The sequence below is a fragment of the Cricetulus griseus genome, chromosome 7 (genome assembly GCF_003668045.3).
Source record: "Cricetulus griseus strain 17A/GY chromosome 7, alternate assembly CriGri-PICRH-1.0, whole genome shotgun sequence".
NCBI classification, from domain to species: Eukaryota; Metazoa; Chordata; class Mammalia; order Rodentia; family Cricetidae; genus Cricetulus; species Cricetulus griseus.
In genome coordinates this window covers 133,283,533-133,304,714 of record NC_048600.1, presented here as the reverse complement: position 1 = coordinate 133,304,714, position 21,182 = coordinate 133,283,533, and the positions used below count along the sequence as shown (strand labels likewise).

Sequence of the window (21,182 nt, the reverse complement as noted above, 5' to 3'; positions counted from 1 at the left end):
CCTGCGCGAGGCCGGGGGCGGGGACGGAAGCGGGCGGGGCTGCGCGCTCCGTTCGCGGCCGCGCGCGCCCGCGCAGGGTCCCGGCTGGGGGCGGCGGCGCGCGGGCATCCCCCACCGGCGGCGGCGCGCCGGGTCCCGGGGCGCAGCCCCGACGCTCATTGGCCTGGGCGGCGCAGCCAAGCTGTCAGCCCATGTGGCGTGGCCGCGCGGGGATGGCCGCGGTTTAAATAGCGCCGACGCGGCCTAGAGGGAGCCAGAGAGACGGCAGCGGCGTCCCCTGCAGTTCGCCTGTCGCGCTCCGCGCTTGTCGTCCGCCTCCAGAGCCCAGTCAGGTACGCGGCTGGGGTTCGGGACGGCAGGCCGGTGTCGGGTGCCGTGGCTCCGGTGCGAGGACAGGCGGGCGCCGGCCCTGGCATCCTTGCGCTCACAAAGGGCCGCCGCCGCTCGCCTCCGACGGCCAGCCACCCGCTGCGTGCCGGGCCCGCGGCCGGGCCGAGGGGCGCGGGAGGTGTGCGGAGGGCCAGCGCGGCGGGCCGCTGTCACGTGGGCGCCGCGCCAGCCGGGTGCAGGAGGCTGGGCGCCCGCGTGGATGGGCCCGGGGCCTTCGCTTGCGCTGCGAGGCTTGGGTAGGGCGCAGGAGGCCGCCGCGGCGGCGGTAAGCCGGCGCCAGCTCCGAGACGAGAGGCCAGATGCGGGTCTGGGTGCGCACGAGGCCCCAGGGGCCTCAGCGGAAGTCACCGGACCATCCAGGCCTCGCCGGCAGGGTGGCGCCGGATCCTCCACATCGGACCCACGGCTGCAAGGCCTGGACCGTCCTGGGCAAGTGCCCTAGGGACCCGAGGACCTAATGCAGACCCTGCTGCTGCCTCGGTCAGGTTATATGGTGGCGAGAGGCTTTGAATGTTCCTGCCCCGCACCTAGCGGGGAGTACTCCTCCTGGTCGGATCTTGCTGGAGGGATCCCTTGGCTGTGTTTGCCTCAGCCCCGACAGACTTGGGCACTCAATAGTAGTCGGGCCTGTTCCCTCTTGAGTCCTTACCAAGCTCCTCGTCTTTGCTGGCCCTGACCAGCACCGGGTCTCCACCCCCACCTTGAAAGGGAAGCGCTGGCTTCCCCGTGGCTTGAAGTGAGAGCATGGTTTCAAGGGTTCCGGACCCAGCTTCTTGAAGCCCCAACTCTCTTGGCAAGTTCCTGATTTGACCAGCTTGGGATGGAACACCCAGTAGGCTTCTGGAGGTCATATGGTCCCAGGTAGTTCCAGCGAGGCATGGTGGGGTCAGGCTAGGTCAAGTTGGTGTCCTGGACAAAAGGAAGGAATCAAAACCTTACAAGTAACTATCAGTGCTAAGAGACATGAGCACCGGGCTCATCCAGTGATTAAGGCTCGGTTCTGCTGGTTTCCACTGGAGGCTTTCTGAGACCTTGCTCTCAGAAAGTCAGTGCGGACACTTGGGTACTACCTGTGGGCCCATCTTAACCAATTGAGCAACGACGGCTATGTCTTGGCTGGGAATGACTGTGGGGCCCACCATGCTACCTTCCCCACAGAGAAGAAACATGGAGGAGGTGGTGATAGCCGGCATGTCGGGGAAGTTGCCCGAGTCAGAGAACCTTCAGGAGTTCTGGGCCAACCTCATTGGTGGTGTGGATATGGTCACAGATGATGACAGGCGATGGAAGGCCGGTGAGTGCCCCCTCAGGATCAGGCAGCAGACCAGATTGAGAGTCTATGACCAAGGCACTTCCTGGAAACAGTGCCTCTTGAGATTCCTGTATAGCTGTGAGTTTGAGAACCAGTCAGAATCAGACTTGCTTGGGTCCTGCATGGAGGTCACCAAAGCTGGGCAAGAGAAGGAGACTGGACTCTTCTCAGAAGTCCTGTCTGCAGCCCATGCCCTGAGCTAGCTGGCAGACTCAGATGCTGATTTGACTTTCACACCCAATAGGCTCTAACAGAGCCAGAGTGGCTCTACCTGATGTGCAAGTCTGAGTCAACTCTGTGATTGTGCAGCTGGCCTGGCCAGCTCGTGTCAGGCAGAGGGTCTCCCATCAGAAGGGAGGTAGCAGGGGGCAAGTCACCAGCCTCACCTCTGGCAGGTTTTGCTTTGGGCCACATACATATGGGTGTTTTGGGACCCCTCATTCACAGTGACGTTGGGTCACGGATCACTTCTTTCTGGGAGCCTTCCCCAAGAAGAAGGTGCTCCTTGGCTCCCTGGCTTCAGGGGCTATGATGATGCTCCACAGGTCTCTATGGGCTGCCTAAGCGGTCTGGAAAGCTGAAGGACCTGTCCAAGTTCGATGCCTCCTTCTTTGGGGTCCACCCCAAGCAGGCTCACACCATGGACCCCCAGCTCCGGCTGCTGTTGGAAGTCAGCTATGAGGCTATTGTGGACGGAGGTGGGTCACTGGGGGTGTTGCCGCCCTTTTTAGAACATGCTGTAATGAGGTCTTGGGTTTCACCCCCAGGGCTGTAAAAAGGAAAAGGAAATGCAACAATAGTATCTTCCTGGCGCTCAGAGGAAAGCATGGCATAGGCCTCTCTGGCCATGTCCCCAGCCCTGATCTAGGGGCAGTGGCTCAGGAGGCGGGGGCCTGGGCAGGTCACAGTTTCACAACTGCACACTAGTACTATCCCAGGCGCACCCTGTTACCCCAGTTTCCTCACTCCCTGATGTCTGGCTGGTCTTGGGCTGAGGGTGGAGCTTACAGCAGGTAGCTCTGCAGGGGCTCGGCCTCCAGCCTCGGCAACAGCCCTGTCCAACTGTATCTCTCTTATTTTGGATCCTGCTGCTTGGAACATGGACTTGTTCCTTCCCAGGGATAGAAGGCCCCACAGTGGGCACCCATTGTGGCTTGGTTTGGGTGGTGATGAGCTTCAGATTGGTAGGTGCTAACTAACTAGCCCTACATTTGATATACAGCTACCCTGATGTACAGTAAAGTATAAGACCAGGGGATGCAGGTCCCTGGTAGCCTCCATGGTGAAGATGGAGGTCCCCACCTTGGGCTTGTCTGGCTGCCCATGTACTACCAAAGACTGGGCACAGCTCCCTGGGGGTTACCCACTGTCCTCTGCTTTCCCTGCTTGGACACTTGGCCTTTGTCTCCCTGTATCTCCTTATCTCAGCCTGTCCCCGGGGCAGGCTGCCCTTGGCGCTAGAGAACTCATTGGCTAGCAGGCTCTTGGGACCCACCAGTGACACCAGAGGCCAAAGGAGTTGCCTTTAGACAATGCTGTCCTCTGTCCTAACTATGGCTGCAGCCTGACCCAGACCTTAGCAGCCCACTGTTCCCCCCGATAGCGCCCCTCACACCCAAGCCTATGTGCCCGAGAGCTGAGTTTACCACTGTCCCTGCAGGCATCAACCCAGCCTCACTCCGAGGAACAAACACTGGTGTCTGGGTGGGTGTGAGTGGTTCTGAGGCATCAGAGGCCCTGAGCAGAGACCCCGAGACACTCCTGGGCTATAGCATGGTGGGCTGCCAACGTGCAATGATGGCTAACCGGCTCTCCTTCTTCTTCGACTTCAAAGGTTGGTTTTTGTCCTAGCCCTGGTGGGTGGACAACCCAGCCCTGACATAGGCCTAACCTGCATGTGTCCATCCACCTGGGCAACCCTTTGGGGGCTCAGACTTCCTGTTTCCTGAGGAAAGCTGAGTTGGGTGGGCCAGTGTCTACTCTAGGGCACCCATACCCGCTTTGTGCCCTTGCTTACAGGGCCCAGCATTGCCCTGGACTCAGCCTGCTCCTCCAGCCTGCTGGCACTACAGAGCGCCTATCAGGCCATCCGCAATGGGGAATGCCCCGCCGCCCTGGTGGGTGGCATCAACGTGCTGCTGAAGCCCAATACCTCTGTGCAGTTCATGAAACTGGGCATGCTCAGCCCAGAGGGCACCTGCAAGTCCTTTGATGATTCAGGTGAGGTGGGCATGGGTGGATCCTTAGGCTCTACTTTGTAAAGTTCCAATCTATACAGAGTGTGGCGTCTTAGCTCCTGGTGATGTGTGTGGGGTTCAAGTGGACACACAGACACATATGCCTCATTATCCCAGAGCACCTGGCTGAGGTGTTGATCTGCCCTAGGAAATGGATATTGTCGCTCTGAGGCTGTAGTGGCAGTTCTGCTGACTAAGAAATCCCTGGCTCGGCGGGTCTATGCCACTATACTGAATGCTGGCACCAACACAGATGGCTGCAAGGAGCAAGGTGGGCACAGAGGGAAGAGTGTGGGTCGCAAGAAATGGAGAGGTAGAATGTGTGAGGCTTGACACCACACCATTACCTCATTTACCCTAGGCGTGACATTCCCCTCTGGAGAAGCGCAGGAACAACTTATCCAGTCTCTATACCGGCCAGCTGGTCTGGCCCCCGAGTCCCTTGAGTACATTGAAGCCCATGGCACAGGCACCAAGGTGAAAGCACTTTCTGGCCCATACCTGACTCCTGTACCCTCACTAGAGAGATTCCTGACTGCAGCCTTAACTTACTCTGTCCCCTGCAGGTGGGTGACCCCCAGGAACTGAACGGCATTGTGCGATCCCTGTGTGCCTCCCGCCAGGGCCCTCTGTTAATTGGATCCACCAAATCCAACATGGGACACCCTGAGCCTGCCTCGGGGCTCGCAGCCCTGACTAAGGTGAGCAGTCTGGGCTCTAAGTCAGAATCTTTGTTCCTTGAATAGCTGTGTCCTGTGGCCGTCACTTGACCTACCTTGGGGCTCCTGCCTGCCTACCAACTACCCCTTTGGCGGCGCCATGGCTGAGATGGCAGGGAAGATGGGGCTGCCCTCATGGCACATTTCTCTGTGGTCGGAGTGCAGAGTTGTGTACCTTCTGGCCCAAGGAAACACTTGGCTGCAAAAAGGATGGGTTCAATTCTGAGGAAGTTTCTAGACGGCCAGGTTCAGCAGAACACCTTCTTCTGTGATGGGAAGAGTGAGCCAGCATCTGCTCTGGCATTCCCTTTCCCTTGGGTGACTCTGCACACCTGCCCGTCCACGTGTAGGGATCTTCAGCCTGCTTCTACATTAAGAGACATGTACAGTTATCTAGAAGACCCATCTCTGGGCTTCGCTGGGAGGGGGGTATTCAGGCCAACAGCCCCCCAACTTGGTGCACAAGGCCAGAGAGGACAAGGGTCTTTGTGCCCAGTAACACAGCACATGGGCCCTAGGGGGAAACGTATGCACACTTGGCTGGGGTCTGCTGCCCACTAAACATGTGTTCTGGCTGCAGGTGCTGCTATCCCTGGAGAATGGGGTTTGGGCCCCCAACCTTCATTTCCACAACCCCAACCCTGAAATCCCAGCCCTTCTTGATGGGCGGCTACAGGTGGTGGATAGACCCCTGCCTGTTCGTGGTGGCAATGTGGGCATCAACTCTTTTGGCTTTGGAGGTGCCAACGTTCACGTCATCCTCCAACCCAACACACAGCAGGCCCCTGCGCCAGCCCCACACGCTGCCCTTCCCCATTTGCTGCACGCGAGTGGACGGACTGCTGAGGCAGTGCAAGGCCTGCTGGAGCAGGGCCGCAAGCACAGCCAGGACATGGCCTTTGTGAGCATGCTCAATGACATCGCAGCCACCCCTACAGCAGCCATGCCCTTCAGGGGCTATACCGTGCTGGGTGTCGAAGGAGACGTCCAGGAAGTGCAGCAAGTGCCTGCCAGCAAGCGCCCACTCTGGTTTATCTGCTCAGGTGAGCCTTGCTCCTAGGCTGGCCCTCAAAGGAGGGGGGGTGGGCCCCCTTTCTTGAGGGCAAGACTGGTAGGTGGCCATGCTGTGGCCCTGATAAGCTTTCTGGCACAGGAATGGGCACACAGTGGCGCGGGATGGGCCTGAGCCTCATGCGCCTAGACAGCTTCCGTGAGTCGATTCTGCGCTCTGATGAGGCTGTGAAGCCATTGGGAATAAAAGTGTCCGATCTGCTGCTGAGCACAGATGAGAGCACCTTCGATGACATCGTGCATGCCTTTGTGGGCCTCACTGCCATCCAGGTAGGTCACCTGCATGGTGTTGGGGTCCTGGGACACTCAGAAGCAAGGAGCCATACTCCCTGGGATCACAGAGTCCTGGCCCTGCCCAGTGAGCAGACACCAACATGTACCCTTTCCTGGGCAAAGCCTTGTATTGGGTGCAAGCCTGGGGAAGGGCGGGGCTTCCCAGGAGTCCTGACATCAGGCATAGAGGTCCCCAAGAGAGGCCTGGTACGCTCTGGTGTGCTGGACCTTACTGTTAGGGGTTGTCAGCCTAGTGGTCCAGGGGCTGTGTAACATGACCTATGTTCCCAATCCCCAGATTGCCCTCATAGACCTGCTGACCTCGGTGGGGCTGAAACCTGACGGCATCATTGGGCACTCCCTGGGAGAGGTTGCCTGTGGCTATGCCGACGGCTGTCTGTCCCAGAGAGAGGCTGTGCTTGCTGCCTACTGGAGAGGACAGTGCATCAAAGATGCCCACCTCCCACCTGGATCCATGGCAGCTGTTGGTAGGTGTTGTTCCGGGTCTTTCCTGATGGAAGAAGTGGAGTTACAAGGGGAGAGGTCACTCTGCTCAGGTTATCTTGATAGGAAGCTTCAGTTCTGAGCCCACAGGCCTGAGCAAGGTGTGAAAACATCACACGCATGAGATGAGCTATGCAGAGCTACCTACTTGACCCTGGGTGTTCATTGTCCAGCCCCTCCATTACTTGTCCCTGACACCCTCAGGTGTCATTTCTTAGGTGAGCCTGGCTCCTTTCCTACACTAACTCCATAATGACACCTGCTCTTGAGAGCAGAGACAGCAGAGAGTGAAGGTACCCTGGAAGGCCAGTTCTGAGGCTGTCATTATGTCATCTCTTGCTGTTCCACCAACACCCTTAGCCTCGGGTGGTGCTCATGGCAGAATCCTCCTTGGTCCGGCAGGATGGGCAGGGACCTGCTCTGAGGCCAGCCACTCTGATTGCAGGTTTGTCCTGGGAGGAATGTAAACAGCGCTGCCCCTCTGGTGTAGTGCCTGCCTGCCATAACTCTGAGGACACCGTGACCATCTCTGGACCTCAGGTGGGCCCTGCAACTGTAGCAGGACTTCTGTCCCCTGCTTTTTGCCCTGGCCCTATACGGGAGGCAAGGCCTCCTCGGTCTGTCTACCAAGTTCTGAAGGGCCCAGCTGGTGACCAACACTTGCCCCAGGCCCTCTGGGTGAGACCTAAGCTGGGTGGACTGTGTACCTGACAAGGGAGTGCCAGTTCAGGCCGCTCTGACCACTGGCCTTGATGCCTGCAGGCTGCAGTGAGTGAGTTTGTGGAGCAGCTGAAGCAGGAGGGTGTGTTTGCCAAGGAGGTGCGGACAGGCGGCCTTGCCTTCCACTCCTACTTCATGGAAGGCATCGCCCCCATGCTGCTGCAGGCTCTCAAGAAGGTGAGTGTCGGGCTGTGTGTGCGCGCGTGCGTGTGCGTGTGTGCGCGCGTGCGTGCGTGCGTGCGTGTGTACACACATGGACCTTTGGGTGTGGTAACTTGACTTCACTTGCTAACCAAGCTCCTATGTGCAGGTGATCCGGGAACCACGGCCACGCTCAGCTCGCTGGCTGAGCACCTCCATCCCCGAGGCCCAGTGGCAGAGCAGCCTGGCCCGCACATCTTCCGCTGAATACAATGTCAACAACTTGGTGAGCCCCGTGCTCTTCCAGGAAGCACTGTGGCATGTCCCTGAGCATGCTGTGCTGCTGGAGATTGCACCCCATGCGCTGTTGCAGGTGAGCACCTGGTCTGCCTGGGAGAGGGGCACAGCAGCCTGGCAATCACTGGAGAAGATGGGTATGGCATGGGAGAGGTCAGAGCCTAGCCCTTCTTTGATGTGCACAGGCTGTCCTGAAGCGTGGGGTGAAGTCTAGCTGTACCATCATCCCCTTGATGAAGAGGGACCATAAGGATAACTTGGAGTTCTTCCTCACCAACCTCGGCAAAGTGCATCTCACAGGGTAGGTCTCCCTCTTCCCTGCGGCCCCCACCACCCTCCACGAGAGGGGTTGCTGTTACTCTAGCTCGGGTCTGGCCCCTAGCCTGGCCATCTTGGGGTCTTGAAACAAATGGAGCAACAGGTGTTTGAGACCTCAGGGCCAGGTGTGTCACCCACTTCCCTTTTCACCAGCATTGACGTCAACCCTAATGCCTTGTTCCCACCCGTGGACTTCCCGGCACCCCGGGGGACGCCTCTCATCTCCCCTCACATAAAGTGGGACCACAGTCAGACTTGGGATGTCCCAGCTGCTGAAGACTTCCCCAATGGTTCCTGTTCCTCCTCTGCTACAGTCTACAGCATTGGTGAGCTGGGCCTCACGGCGGGCAGGTAGGTACCTTCCCAGGCCTGAGGGCCAGTGCTGAGGACTCTGCCCCTTACAGATGCCAGTCCTGAGTCTCCTGACCACTACCTGGTAGACCACTGCATTGATGGCCGGGTCCTCTTCCCTGCCACTGGCTACCTGTACCTGGTGTGGAAGACACTGGCTCGAAACCTGAGCCTGTCCCTGGAAGAGACTCCTGTGGTGTTTGAGGATGTGACCATTCATCAGGCCACCATACTGCCGAAGACAGGTAAGATGACCTTCAGTAGGGGCTGCTGGGATTGTTGAAGACTCAGCTCTGACTCCGACCTTCCTTCCCTGCAGGGACTGTGCCTCTGGAGGTGCGGCTGCTGGAAGCCTCCCGTGCCTTTGAAGTGTCTGAGAATGGCAACCTCATAGTGAGCGGTGAGTAGGACCCGGCTGGGCCTGTGGGGCTGGGACCCCAGCTGCTCGCCTGCCCCATGCTCAGGTCCTCCTGTGACCTCTTCCCCTACAGGGAAAGTGTACCAGTGGGAAGACCCTGACTCCAAGCTCTTTGACCACCCACATGTCCTGAACCCCCCTGAGTCTACACCTGTCTCCCGCCTGACCCAAACGGAAGTGTACAAGGAATTGCGGCTGCGGGGATATGATTACGGCCCTCACTTCCAGGGCATCGTTGAGGCCAGCCTTGAAGGTGGGCAAGAGTGTCCCAGAGTGAGTGAGCATGGTCACCAGGAGTCGTTTCTCACTGCTGGGCCGTCTCCTGCTAGGAGGCAGGGTGGAGTGCTAACCCAGCCCCTCTGCTGCAGGTGAACAGGGCAAGCTGCTCTGGAAAGGCAACTGGGTGACCTTCCTCGACACAATGCTTCAGGTGTCCATTCTGGGTGTCAGCCAACAGAGTCTGCGGCTACCCGTCCGTGTGACAGCCATCCACATCGACCCTGCAACCCACCTGCAGAAGGTGTACACGCTAGAGGGAGAGAATCAAGGTAGCTCTGGCCCTCACTCGATGTGCCTGTGTCCTGGCTGGCATTGCCTACACTGACCAGTGTGTCTCTATAGTGGCTGACGTGACAACGAGCCTCTGTCTGGACAGCACGGTGTCTGGTGGTGTCCGAATCTCAAGGCTGCACACCACAGCAGCTCCACGGCGGCAGCAGGAACAGCTAGTTCCCACCTTGGAAAAGTTCATTTTCACGCCCCATGTGGAAGATGGGTGTCTGTCTGAGAACACCACCCTACAGAGAGAGCTGCAGCTGTGCAAGGGTAAGGCAACCTCTCTCCCTGAAGAACCTAGACTTTCCCTCCTCCTCCCTTCAGTCCTTGTCTTGGAAACAGGTTAGACAAGGCCTGGACTGTGGGAGGCTTGGGGTTGATGGGACCAGAGCTTACCTTCAGTGGGCTCACAACTTGGCTAGGCACATCTTTCTACCGTATCCCTTCATCCCAATGTTGGTTCCTCTAGCTGTTGGCGGGTCCTTTGCACAAGCTGGGGAATGGGGTCCTGGAAGTTGGCTGGGGGCCTTGCAGAACGTAGGCCTTTCTCCCTTCCAGATCTGGCACAGGCTCTGCAGACCAAGGCCACCCAGCAAGGGCTGAAGATGACAGTGCCTGGACTAGAGGGTCCCCCACAGCATGGGCTGTCTCGGCTGTTGGCAGCTGCTTGCCAGCTGCAACTCAATGGGAACCTGCAGCTGGAGTTGGGCGAGGCACTAGCTCAAGAAAGGGTCTTGCTGCCTGAAGACCCTCTGATCAGTGGCCTCCTCAACTCCCAGGCACTCAAAGCCTGTGTAGACACGGCCCTGGAGAACTTGCCTAGCCTCAAGATGAAAGTGGTGGAGGTGAGTGCTGGAAAGGTAGACAGGGCCATGTGTGTGCACGGATCCGGGGCAGGCATGGCGGAGCAGCCTTCTGGTCTTTCTGTCTTTGTCTGTTGTCCCACCTTAAACGATTGTGGGCAGATTTACCCCTACCAGACCAGGGGATATGAGATACCAGAAGGAAGGCTTCTTAGAAAGAATCCTAGATGCCTTGGGCTCCAAACTGGGACATCGTAGACAGACTTGGAAGGTAGAAAGAGCCTCCTGGCCAGTGTTACCACAGACCGAGCAGCTCAGGGATGCCGACCCAACCCCAGGACTGTGCTGCTTTCTAGAGGCAGCAGATCTAAGGTGTTTGTTCCCTCACCCCAGGTGCTGTCTGGAGAAGGTCGCTTGTATTCCCGTATTCCGTCGCTGCTCAACACCCAGCCTATGCTACAGCTGGAATATACAGCCACTGACCTGCACCCTGAGGCCCTGAAGGATGTTCAGGCCAAGCTGCAGCAGCATGACATTGCTCAGGGCCAGTGGAACCCTGAGGATCCTGCCCCCAGCAACCTGGGTGCACTTGACCTTGTGGTATGCAGCTGTGCAGTGGCCACTCTGGGCAATCCAGCCTTGGCCCTGAGCAACATGGTAGCTGCCCTCAAGGAAGGTGGTTTCCTGCTAATGCACACAGTGCTCCGAGGTCATTCCCTTGGGGAGACCTTGGCCTGCCTCCCCTCTGCGGTGCAGCCTGGGCCCAGCCTAAGCCAGGTACTGCTGCTGGGCACGCAGGGCAGGTGAGGGAGGACTGAGTATGACCCAGCCGGCTCAGCACTCACATAAGACCTTATGCATACATAGGAAGAGTGGGAGAGCCTGTTCTCAAAGAAGGGACTGCACCTGGTGGGCCTCAAGAAATCATTCTACGGCACTGCGCTCTTCCTATGCCGCCGAGCCACACTGCAGGACAACCCCCTCTTCCTGCCTGTGGAAGATACCAGCTACCAGTGGGTGGACTCTCTGAAGGTCAGGCCCTGGGGCTGGGGACCTTTCCTTGCCCTGTCGTGGGACCCTCCTAGAGGCTGATCCTTCTTTGTCCTGCAGAGAATTCTGGCCGAGTCTTCCTCCCAGCCTGTGTGGCTAACAGCCACGGATTGCCCCACCTCAGGTGTTGTGGGCTTGGTGAACTGTCTCCGCAAAGAGCCTGGTGGACACCGGATCCGGTAGGAGAGACCCTGAGGTGCCGGCCCTCCCTCCCTCGCCCCTCCTGCCCTCCCAGCCACCCCTGGCATCTTTCCCTTTTGTCCCCACAGGTGCATCCTGCTGTCTAACCTCAGCACTTCGTCTCACACCCCCAAGATGGGCCCTGGCTCTTCAGAGCTACAGAAGGTGCTCAAGAATGACCTGGTGATGAACGTGTACCGTGATGGAGCCTGGGGTGCCTTCCGCCACTTCCTGTTAGAGCAGGGTGAGCCCATTGCTGCCCTACACTCGCCAAGCCAAGGAAGAGGTGGAGGAACAAAGAACCTGGCCAGGAAGGCTCTGTGGTATCCTTGTTTCCTTTGCCCTCAGACAAGCCCGAGGAGCAGACAGCACATGCCTTCGTAAACGTCCTTACTCGAGGGGACCTTGCCTCTATCCGCTGGGTCTGCTCTCCCCTGAAACATGCCCAGCCCACCAGCCCAGGAACACAGCTCTGCACTGTCTACTATGCCTCACTCAACTTCCGAGACATCATGCTAGCCACGGGCAAGCTGCCTCCCGATGCCATCCCAGGTGCCAGCCAGGATGGGGACTTGGTGTGACTGGGTGGCTGGGAGTCGGGAAAGTGCATGTGGTTGTTCACACGCAAGAAAGGCCCCCACACCAGGGCCTGTGCTTGCACGCTGCACCCTTAACAGCCTGTCCTAAAGAGGGGCCCTTAGCATTGGCATGAGCCTTTCTGTCTGCCTACAGGTAAATGGGCCAGCCGCGACTGTATGCTGGGCATGGAATTCTCAGGCCGTGATAAGTGTGGCCGGCGTGTCATGGGGCTGGTGCCCGCAGAAGGCCTGGCCACCTCAGTCTTGCTGTCACCAGACTTCCTCTGGGAAGTCCCCTCCAGCTGGTGAGTGGGCTGGCTGCAGTTGGGGGATAATGTGATTTTAGTTGGTGGCCAGACTTGGATGATCCTGTGCTCTGCCCTCAGGACCCTGGAGGAGGCAGCCTCTGTGCCCGTCGTCTACACCACTGCCTACTACTCCCTCGTAGTGCGTGGGCGCGTGCAGCGTGGAGAAACAGTGCTCATCCACTCAGGCTCAGGTGGTGTGGGCCAGGCAGCTATCTCCATTGCCCTCAGTCTGGGCTGCCGAGTCTTCACCACTGTGGGTAAGGTCCCTGCCTCTCCCAAGCCCTCAGACCTTCTTGGGCTCCATGGCCCAAGCTCACTAGAGCCCCTCCTCTGACAGGCTCAGCTGAGAAGCGAGCATACCTCCAGGCCAGGTTCCCCCAGCTTGATGACACCAGCTTTGCTAATTCCCGAGACACGTCATTTGAACAGCATGTGTTACTGCATACAGGTGGCAAAGGTAAGCACTAACCCGGCCATTGCCTCAGAGTGGTCCATGCAGTCAGTCTAGCCCTCTGAACCACATGACCAAGAGTACCTGTTTGCCACCATAGGGGTCAACTTGGTACTCAACTCCCTGGCAGAAGAGAAGCTACAGGCCAGTGTGCGGTGCCTGGCTCAGCATGGTCGCTTCCTAGAGATCGGCAAATTTGATCTCTCTAACAACCACCCCCTGGGTTAGTAGTAGTCCTGGGGGTTGGGGTGGGGTCTGGGATGGGGGCTTGGGGTCTCCGCCGGTGAACATGACTCTCCTGTCCAGGCATGGCTATCTTCTTGAAGAATGTCACTTTCCATGGGATCCTGCTGGATGCACTTTTTGAGGAGGCCAACGACAGCTGGCGTGAGGTAGCAGCATTGCTCCAGGCTGGCATCCGAGACGGGGTTGTGAAGCCCCTCAAGTGCACAGTGTTTCCCAAGGACCAGGTGGAAGATGCCTTCCGCTTCATGGCTCAGGGAAAACACATTGGCAAAGTCCTTGTCCAGGTGAGGAGAGGCAGGCCCTCGGGTACCCACCCTGGCTTTGGCTTGCAGAGTTTGTTTTTTCTAATTACGTTTGCTTATGTGCGATATGTTCATGCCATGGCACATGTGTGGAAGCTAAAGGACAACTTGTAGAAGTTGGTTCTCTCCGTCTAGTGTGTCCAAAGGATCAAACTCGGGTCATCGGGCTTGCTTGATAGAAGCACCTTTAGCTGCTCAGCCATTTCACTGGTCCTTGAATTGCTTTTGAGCCATTGTTTATCTGCAGGTTCGTGAGGAGGAGCCAGAGGCGGTGCTGCCAGGGGCTCAGCCCACCCTGATTCCTGCTATCTCCAAGACCTTCTGCCCAGCCCACAAGAGTTACATCATCACTGGTGGCTTAGGTGGCTTTGGCCTGGAGCTGGCCCGGTGGCTCGTGCTTCGGGGGGCCCAGAGGCTTGTCCTGACTTCCCGGTCTGGAATCCGCACAGGTAAGCAAGTAGGGGTACCTGGGGCAGCTGGTGATATAGGCTTTCCTTTGGTAGAAGGTGTTGGGGGGGGTGGGGGCTGTAGGCCACTCCCTCTCCTCCGGTGCAGCCCCACAGCCCTGTGTCCCACAGGCTACCAAGCCAAGCAGGTTCAAGAGTGGAGGCGCCAGGGCATACACGTGCTAGTGTCAACAAGCAATGCCAGCTCACTGGAGGGGGCCCGCGCTCTCATCACTGAAGCCACAAAGCTTGGGCCTGTTGGAGGTGTCTTCAACCTGGCCATGGTGAGAAAGGCGTCCTGGGCTCTAGATACATCCCTCCAAAGCCCGAGACCCAGGGTAACTGTTGAGTGGGATAGAACCCCAGAGCTGCAGCAAGCACTAAAACCCTTTCTCCCAGGTCTTGAGAGACGCTATGCTGGAGAACCAGACACCAGAGCTCTTCCAGGATGTCAACAAGCCCAAATACAATGGTACCCTGAACCTTGACAGGTGGGCAGGACCTTCATTGACCCCTTTTTATGCTCCCACCTGTGTTGATCCCCACTGGACCTGTGGGGATCTGGGGGAGGCAAGACTGTGCCCCTGGAGAGGTTGTGGGCACAAAAAAGTGACATGAGCACCCACAGGACGACCCGGGAAGCCTGCCCTGAGCTGGACTACTTCGTGGCCTTCTCCTCTGTAAGCTGTGGACGTGGCAATGCTGGCCAAACCAACTATGGCTTCGCCAACTCTGCCATGGAGCGTATATGCGAGCAGCGTCGGCATGATGGCCTCCCAGGTGGGCCTCTGCCCCGCCCACCCCTGCTTGTGGCTTCACACACTGCCCAAAGCACCTCATCCACTGTCTCCCTTGCTCGCAGGCCTTGCCGTGCAGTGGGGTGCTATTGGTGATGTGGGCATTGTTCTGGAAGCCATGGGCACCAATGACACGGTCATCGGTGGCACGCTACCACAGCGCATCGCCTCTTGCATGGAGGTGCTGGACCTCTTCCTCAATCAGCCTTATGCAGTCCTGAGTAGCTTTGTGCTGGCTGAGAAGAAAGCTGTGGCCCAAGGTGATGGTGAAGCCCAGAGGGATCTGGTGAAGGCCGTGGCACACATCCTAGGTGAGCCAATTTCAGGGACCATCCTAGCTCTCTGAGCCTTAGTTTTCACAGAGGACAGGGTTCTATGGTCTGGATGCTTGGCAGTGGTGCTGGGGAGCTATGACCATGGTGATGGTTATTTGGAGAGATAAATACACCTGTTCTGGACCCAGGACTTTCGGTCTGTACCCGGTTCCCATGTCCAAGCTGTAATGACCAGTTACCCCTTTGGCAGGCATCCGGGACCTGGCAGGTGTTAATCTGGACAGCTCACTGGCAGACCTCGGCCTGGACTCCCTCATGGGTGTAGAAGTGCGCCAGATCCTGGAGCATGAGCATGATCTGGTGCTGCCCATGCGCGAGGTGCGACAGCTCACACTTCGGAAGCTAGAGGAACTCTCCTCCAAGGCGGGCTCAGCTAGTGGTGCGTACCAGGCCGCAGGCCGTGAGGGGTCCTGGTGTGTCCCATCAAAGCATCCATTACTGAGTCCTTTTCCCTGAAAGCACTTGGGGCCGATGCTTGGTGTGCATGTGTGTACCTCCCCACCAGAGCCCACATGCCAAGCTAGCCTGTATCCTCTGTCCTTACAGAGACGACAGCCCCCAAGTCCAAGAATGACACAGCCTTGAAGCAGACCCAGCTGAACCTCAGCACCCTGCTGGTGAACCCAGAGGGCCCCACCCTTACACGACTGAACTCAGTTCAGAGCTCTGAGCGGCCTCTGTTCCTGGTGCACCCCATCGAAGGCTCCACCACTGTTTTCCACAGCCTGGCCGCCAAGCTCAGTGTGCCCACCTACGGTCTGCAGTGCACCCAAGGTACTGTGAACATGCGGACGGGTACTTGATGCCTTGGGCTCCGTCCTCACCAGGTGCTGAGCCTTCTACTGTCCTTACAGCCGCGCCTCTGGACAGCATTCCGGACCTGGCTGCCTACTACATTGACTGCATCAAACAGGTGCAGCCTGAGGGGCCCTACCGAGTGGCGGGGTACTCCTTTGGAGCCTGCGTAGCCTTCGAGATGTGCTCTCAGTTACAGGCCCAGCAGGGCCCAACCCCCACCCACAACAGCCTCTTCTTGTTTGACGGCTCACATACCTATGTACTAGCCTACACCCAGGTAAGAGCTGGGCCAACTGGTCCCGAGTGCTGCCACCTATGTCTTGGATTTGAACGCACTTCTGGGATGGTGGGTCCTGGTCACTTCAGCACTTGGCTGCAGCAGTCTCTCTTCTGACAGAGCTATCGAGCAAGGATGACCCCAGGCTGTGAGGCCGAGGCTGAGGCTGAGGCCATATGCTACTTCATAAAGCAGTTCACTGATGCAGAGCACAACAAGGTGGGTGAGGAGACACCCAGAGTGGGCAGGAAAGGCAAGGCTGCAGCCGAGAATTGGAGTCTGTGCACCTTTGACGTGGACAAGGGAGATGGGGTGCTTCTTTAGAAGGTAGGGAAGACTATGGCCTCACCCCCTTGCTCAGAGAAAGCTGTTCCCGCCAGGTGCTAGAGGCCCTGCTATCACTGAAAAGCCTGGAGGACCGGGTGACTGCTGCCGTGGACCTCATCACCAAAAGCCACCACAGCCTGGACCGCCGTGAGCTGAGCTTTGCCGCTCTGTCCTTCTACCAAAAGCTTCGAGCCGCTGACCAGTATAAACCCAAGGCCAAGTACCATGGCAACGTGACACTGTTGCGTGCCAAGACAGGTGGTACTTACGGTGAGGACCTGGGCGCTGATTACAACCTCTCTCAGGTGAGTGGGGCAGGTGAGGCAAACGTGCTTGCCTTTCCACAGGTGGGATGGCCGATGGTGGTCACAGGCTAAGAGGTGCATGTTTGCAGGTGTGCGATGGAAAGGTGTCTGTGCACATCATTGAGGGCGACCACCGCACGCTGTTGGAGGGCAGTGGCCTGGAGTCTATCATCAACATCATCCACAGCTCCCTGGCTGAGCCTCGAGTGAGTGTACGGGAGGGCTAGACCTGCCAGCCGTGAAGCCACGCTCCACACCCACCACCAGAGATGCTCCAATTCCTACCATACTCTAAATGCAGGGACTGGGGAGGGTCCTGCTGGTGGGACCCCCTGCTCCCAGTGGCCCAGCACCACCCCCTCCCTTGGTGGCTGCTAGAAACAGGACTATCACACGTGTCCCAGCCACTTAGCGGGGTTCTCAGAGCCACTGACTTGGAGACACCATGGTCTGTGAAGAGTCAGTGGAGGCCGGCCGGAGCCAAACTGAGCCTTTTCTGCCACGTGGCCTTTGCCATGCTGGTCATTTCTCCATTAAATTCTCATATTTATTGCATTGCTGGGAAAGACCCCCCAAGGCTCATTCTAGAACCCTTTAAAATGGCAGAAGCTGTGTGGGGCAAGTGTCTGGGAAAATTTCCAGACTCACTGTAGACAGGCTGCTGGCTAGAGCCCCTTTTTATTCTGGCCTGGCCCTGCCCACGACAGGGCGGGGTATGGAGAGGGCTGGTTCCCCGGAATGAGGACCCCAGCAGACACTGTAGCCCATGGCCCTTGGTCCCCAGCACCCCCGGCTGCACCCATGATGCAGGGCCAACCTGACCCTGCGGACAGCACCGGAAACTGACTGTATTTGTTTTCCAAGGAAACAAATTGCTGCTTGGGTTTTGAATTTACTGCAGCTGTCAGTGTAAAGAACCATGTCTGGACTGATTTTTACACCAACCTGGTAAAAATGCTGCTCTTGATGCTGTTCCCTTCCCACAATTAAACTGCATGTGAGCGCTGCCTTGTGTTCAGTCTCTTTCCAGTCCCTCGCCTGCCCGGGCTTCGGGGTCTAGCACCATTTGGGATGATAAAGTTGGCCAGCTCCTCAGAGGGTGTGGGGTTCTGTCAAAGTAAGAGAAGTACAGTGTACTGGTGAGCGTATCTCAGCTGGCTAGAGGCCTGGGCACTGTGGTATGAGCAGAATTTGTCCACCTTCGAGTGGCTTGGGGGGCATCAGCTTAAGTTAGTGCCAACCACTCCAGATTCCTTTTCAGCAGCACCTGGCTAGTGGGAGACGCAAATCCCCACAAACAGGTGACATGGCCAGAACAGAGAACTAATGCCTAAGTCACACAAAACTGACAGTCCGCACAGGAGTCAAGAGGGTCTTTAAGGTCCCTGGCAAAAGTAGGCACAGCCTAATGGGCCCATAGCTTGTATACGTGGGCTTGGGAGTAAGCCATGATGGGTCTTGTAAAGCAGCTTTTTGGGGTCAAGGGCCAGGATTAAATGAGGTCCCCAAGCTTGAGTGTCCAGGAGAGACTCAGAAAGCAGTAGTATTTTCAGCACTCCTGTCCAAAGATGCCAGCAGACAGGGCTGCACCCCTGTAGCCTCCTGGGGAGGACTTGCCCTATCTCCAGTGCCCAGGTTACTCAGCAGGAGTCTAGTCACAAAAAGGAATGGGTTTCTAAACTAGCCTGGAAAGGCCTAGCTCCCTCACACTACGGTGTGATCCTCCTTATACTGTGTTGTATAAGTCCATTTTGTGACCGGCAATAAAATCTTGATTATCTCCCATGTGATTTAAGCATTTGCTGGGCCTGGTGACAGTGCTCAGTGGGTAGAGTCATGCATCGTGACCTGAGTTTGATTCCCTGGAACCCATATAAAAGTGTTCTGAGCACACGTGTGTTGAGAGGAACAATACTAAAATAAATGAGAAAAAATTAAAAAGCAGTTGCTGTTCACAGGCATCTTGAGAAAGAATACTGGTGGAGGTCGAAATTTAACATCTGGCTCATTGACACTAAGCAGGTCCTGCCATCGATCACAAATGGTCATCTACACCTCTGCTCTAGTGGCATGAATTTATCTTGTGTTCTTCAGCAGTAAAAAAAAATGACTTTAAAGGGCAAGAGATTCTCTTGCTGAGGACCCAGATTGGGTTCCCAGCACCCCATGCCAGCTCACAACCATTGGTGACAGGTCCCAAGGGGCCTGACACCCTCTACAGGAACCACACACACACAGTAGGCATATGTGCAAGCAAAACACTCACATAAAACAGTCTAAAAGAACACACAAAAGCCCCCCAAACCGTAAGGGTCAAAGTTTCTTCTTGTTTGAGATAAGGTTTCTCTGTGTAACAGTTCTGGCTGTTCTGAAACTCACTTAGTAGGCCAGGCTATTGTCAAACTCACAGAGATCTGCCTCCATCGTTCTGGGATTAAGGACGTTCATACCACTGCATGGCCTAAGGGTCAAAAGTTCCTAACTAAACCGTGCAAAGCACAAGACTGGTGCACTGGGTGCCTGTGTACCCATTGCCCCAGCAGACAGAGGCCAGCCTGGGCTTTATAAGCAGGGGGAAGTCTGGCAGTGGTAACGTACACCTTTAATCCCAAAGACAGGCAGTCTGGACAGCCAGAGCTACACAGAAAAACCCTGAAACGGGGGTGGGGGTGGGCAGGGGGACAAGGCCACAAGATCAACCTATCAAACAGCCAAAAAAAGTGAGCTAGTTGGGTAACCATTCCAGGTGTTCAGAATAGTAAGGTATGTAAGAAGTCAGAGGAGTCTTCAAACCCCAGAGAGACAGAAACAATCTGGTCGGATCCTGCAGGAAACGGGATTTTTTTTTTTTTTTTTAAAGTAATGAGCAGAGCTTAGGAAGAGATGGGACCTCGTGGGTAATTTGAAGTTCCAGAATAAAAGGGCGGGAGTGCAGCTTGAGAGGGAAAAATGGCCTTTGTGTAATGCGCACAAGGCCCTGCCTTCAATCCTTAGAACTGGAAAAGGGGGTGGGAGTTCATTTCCAAACTCTAGGCTCAGGGAACATATATACACTAAGGTCTATCGCAGTCAAACGGCTCAAAAACCAACAAGAAAGGAAAATAGAAGCAAAAAACGTTTCTGCTGGGGGAAGATGGAGGGGGTGGTGTTCCCACCCCCCTCCTGCTTAGATGGTCACACTCATAGTACATGGAAATAAAACCTAAATATGAGATCCTAAATACCAAACCCTAAACATGAGATCAGCTGCTGGGTATGTGTGTGTGTTTCCTTCAACATCCAGGGGATGGGTGGGAGGAGCCTGGAGAATCCAAGTGCACAGACCAGATGCCTCTAATCCCATAAAGGTTTCCAGGACGTGCTTGTGTGCAGCTGTGACTTGAGAGTCTGAGGCAAGAAGATTGCTAGAACTGCTAGTTCAAGGATATCCTAGGCTACATACCTGCCCGACAGATTGGAAGCAAAGGTCCACTGGTAGAGGACTTAACCTAGAATTTCCGAGGTTCTGAGTTTCAACCTCAGAAAAAAGGAAGGAAGGAAGGAAGGAAGGAAGGAAGGCAGTCTGGCCAGAGGGCCAGGAGCGCTAGCCTAGCAAACCAGAACAGTAGCAGGGAGCCCACCACCTTCCCTCTAATACAGGAAAGGCCAGGGGTCATTGCAACCCCTCCAAGCCCTGATCTGAAGAAGTGAAGGTCTCTTTCCACCTCAGAGGCCTCCCCACCTTGATAACCTGCAAGGCAAAAGCAGCCACGCCTTTTACCATTTTGTCCTAGTAGGAGACAGACCAACCAAATGAGGGGTTGAATATGACTCTCACAGACTAATACACCAAACAGCAAGGTTTCATCTTTTTTTTTTTTAAACTAATACGCCAAGAACCAGAAAATTCTTGAATGAGAAAAACAAAAGCAAGTATCAGTGAATATCGACAATGAAATGACAGAGTGCCCTTAGAAAACTCGAAAGCAGCCAATGGGCTTGGATGTAGAGTGCTCATCTATGGTTCAAGAGGCCCCAGGTTTCAGCTCGATTATCAGAAAATACGGAGGGAGGGGGGAGGGAGGGAGGGAGGCAGAAGGAAAGAATTTAAACTGGGTAGCTGGTATGTACCTATAACCCCGGCAAAGAGAATAAAGCAGCTGGTACCACATGCTGAGTAAATCTCAGCAAAGAAAGAGGGTATTGAAAAAGTTTTAGACTTGAGAGACCCAACTGCTGAAGAAAAAAAAAATAGTGGAAGATGCCATAACATGAGAGCTAACACTGGCCAAGCTATGCCTAGTAGCTCACACCTGTAACCCCAATCGGCTTTGAGAGGTGGAGGCAGGAGGACTAAAACTTCAGTCATTCTCAGCTACGTTGAGCTGGCCAGCCTGAGCTAAATGAGTCTCTGCCTCAAAAACTAAGCCGGGTGTGGTGGTGCACACCTTTGATCCCAGCACTGGGGAGGGGAAGGCTAGTGGATTTCTGTGAGTTCAGTACAGCCTGGCCTACACAATAAGCTCTAGGACAGCCAGAGCTACATAAAAGAGAGACCCTGTCTCAAAACCCAATAGTAATAATAATAATAATTATTGAACCTGCTGAACCTAATGGAGTTGTAGCAATGGCTCAGTAGTTAAAAGCACTTACGGCTCTTTCAGAGCACTCAGATTCAGTTCTCAACACCTACA

The 21,182-nt window shown here is 56.2% G+C and overlaps 1 protein-coding gene across 2 annotated transcripts; it reads left to right on the top strand.

Moving 5' to 3' along the window:
* The first annotated feature begins 189 nt into the window (after nt 1-189).
* Fasn (fatty acid synthase) lies at nt 190-17,515 on the top strand. 2 transcript variants are annotated; one of them, XM_027425335.2, is made up of 43 exons: nt 190-332; nt 1,549-1,684; nt 2,248-2,400; nt 3,363-3,536; nt 3,722-3,922; nt 4,088-4,210; nt 4,301-4,416; nt 4,506-4,640; nt 5,239-5,701; nt 5,812-5,999; nt 6,301-6,490; nt 6,952-7,046; nt 7,269-7,403; nt 7,537-7,740; nt 7,850-7,965; nt 8,136-8,308; nt 8,387-8,578; nt 8,653-8,733; nt 8,825-9,004; nt 9,120-9,299; nt 9,373-9,576; nt 9,865-10,151; nt 10,503-10,886; nt 10,977-11,141; nt 11,220-11,338; nt 11,429-11,583; nt 11,688-11,891; nt 12,072-12,222; nt 12,304-12,482; nt 12,563-12,682; nt 12,777-12,899; nt 12,983-13,206; nt 13,472-13,673; nt 13,803-13,954; nt 14,070-14,161; nt 14,299-14,450; nt 14,533-14,778; nt 14,993-15,181; nt 15,349-15,576; nt 15,657-15,877; nt 15,998-16,096; nt 16,258-16,509; nt 16,599-16,736. In XM_027425335.2, the coding sequence occupies exons 2-43, from the start codon at nt 1,558-1,560 to the stop codon at nt 16,734-16,736; spliced, it is 7,512 nt and encodes a 2,503-aa protein (XP_027281136.1). In that variant the 5' UTR covers nt 190-332; nt 1,549-1,557. The 2 variants fall into 2 exon arrangements, with proteins under 2 accessions (XP_027281136.1, XP_035303825.1); XM_035447934.1 differs by lacking the exon at nt 190-332 and having other exon boundaries at nt 1,558-1,684; nt 16,599-17,515.
* Nucleotides 17,516-21,182: the final 3,667 nt, after the last annotated feature.

Coding starts and splice junctions, on each gene's coding strand:
- Fasn (XM_035447934.1), top strand. CDS start 1,558: ATGGAGGAGGTGGTGATAGCCGGCATGTCGGGGAAGTTGCCCGAGTCA. Junction 4,641..5,238: donor GGCTCGCAGCCCTGACTAAG/GTGAGCAGTCTG, acceptor TTCTGGCTGCAG/GTGCTGCTATCCCTGGAGAA. Junction 6,000..6,300: donor TGGGCCTCACTGCCATCCAG/GTAGGTCACCTG, acceptor CCCAATCCCCAG/ATTGCCCTCATAGACCTGCT.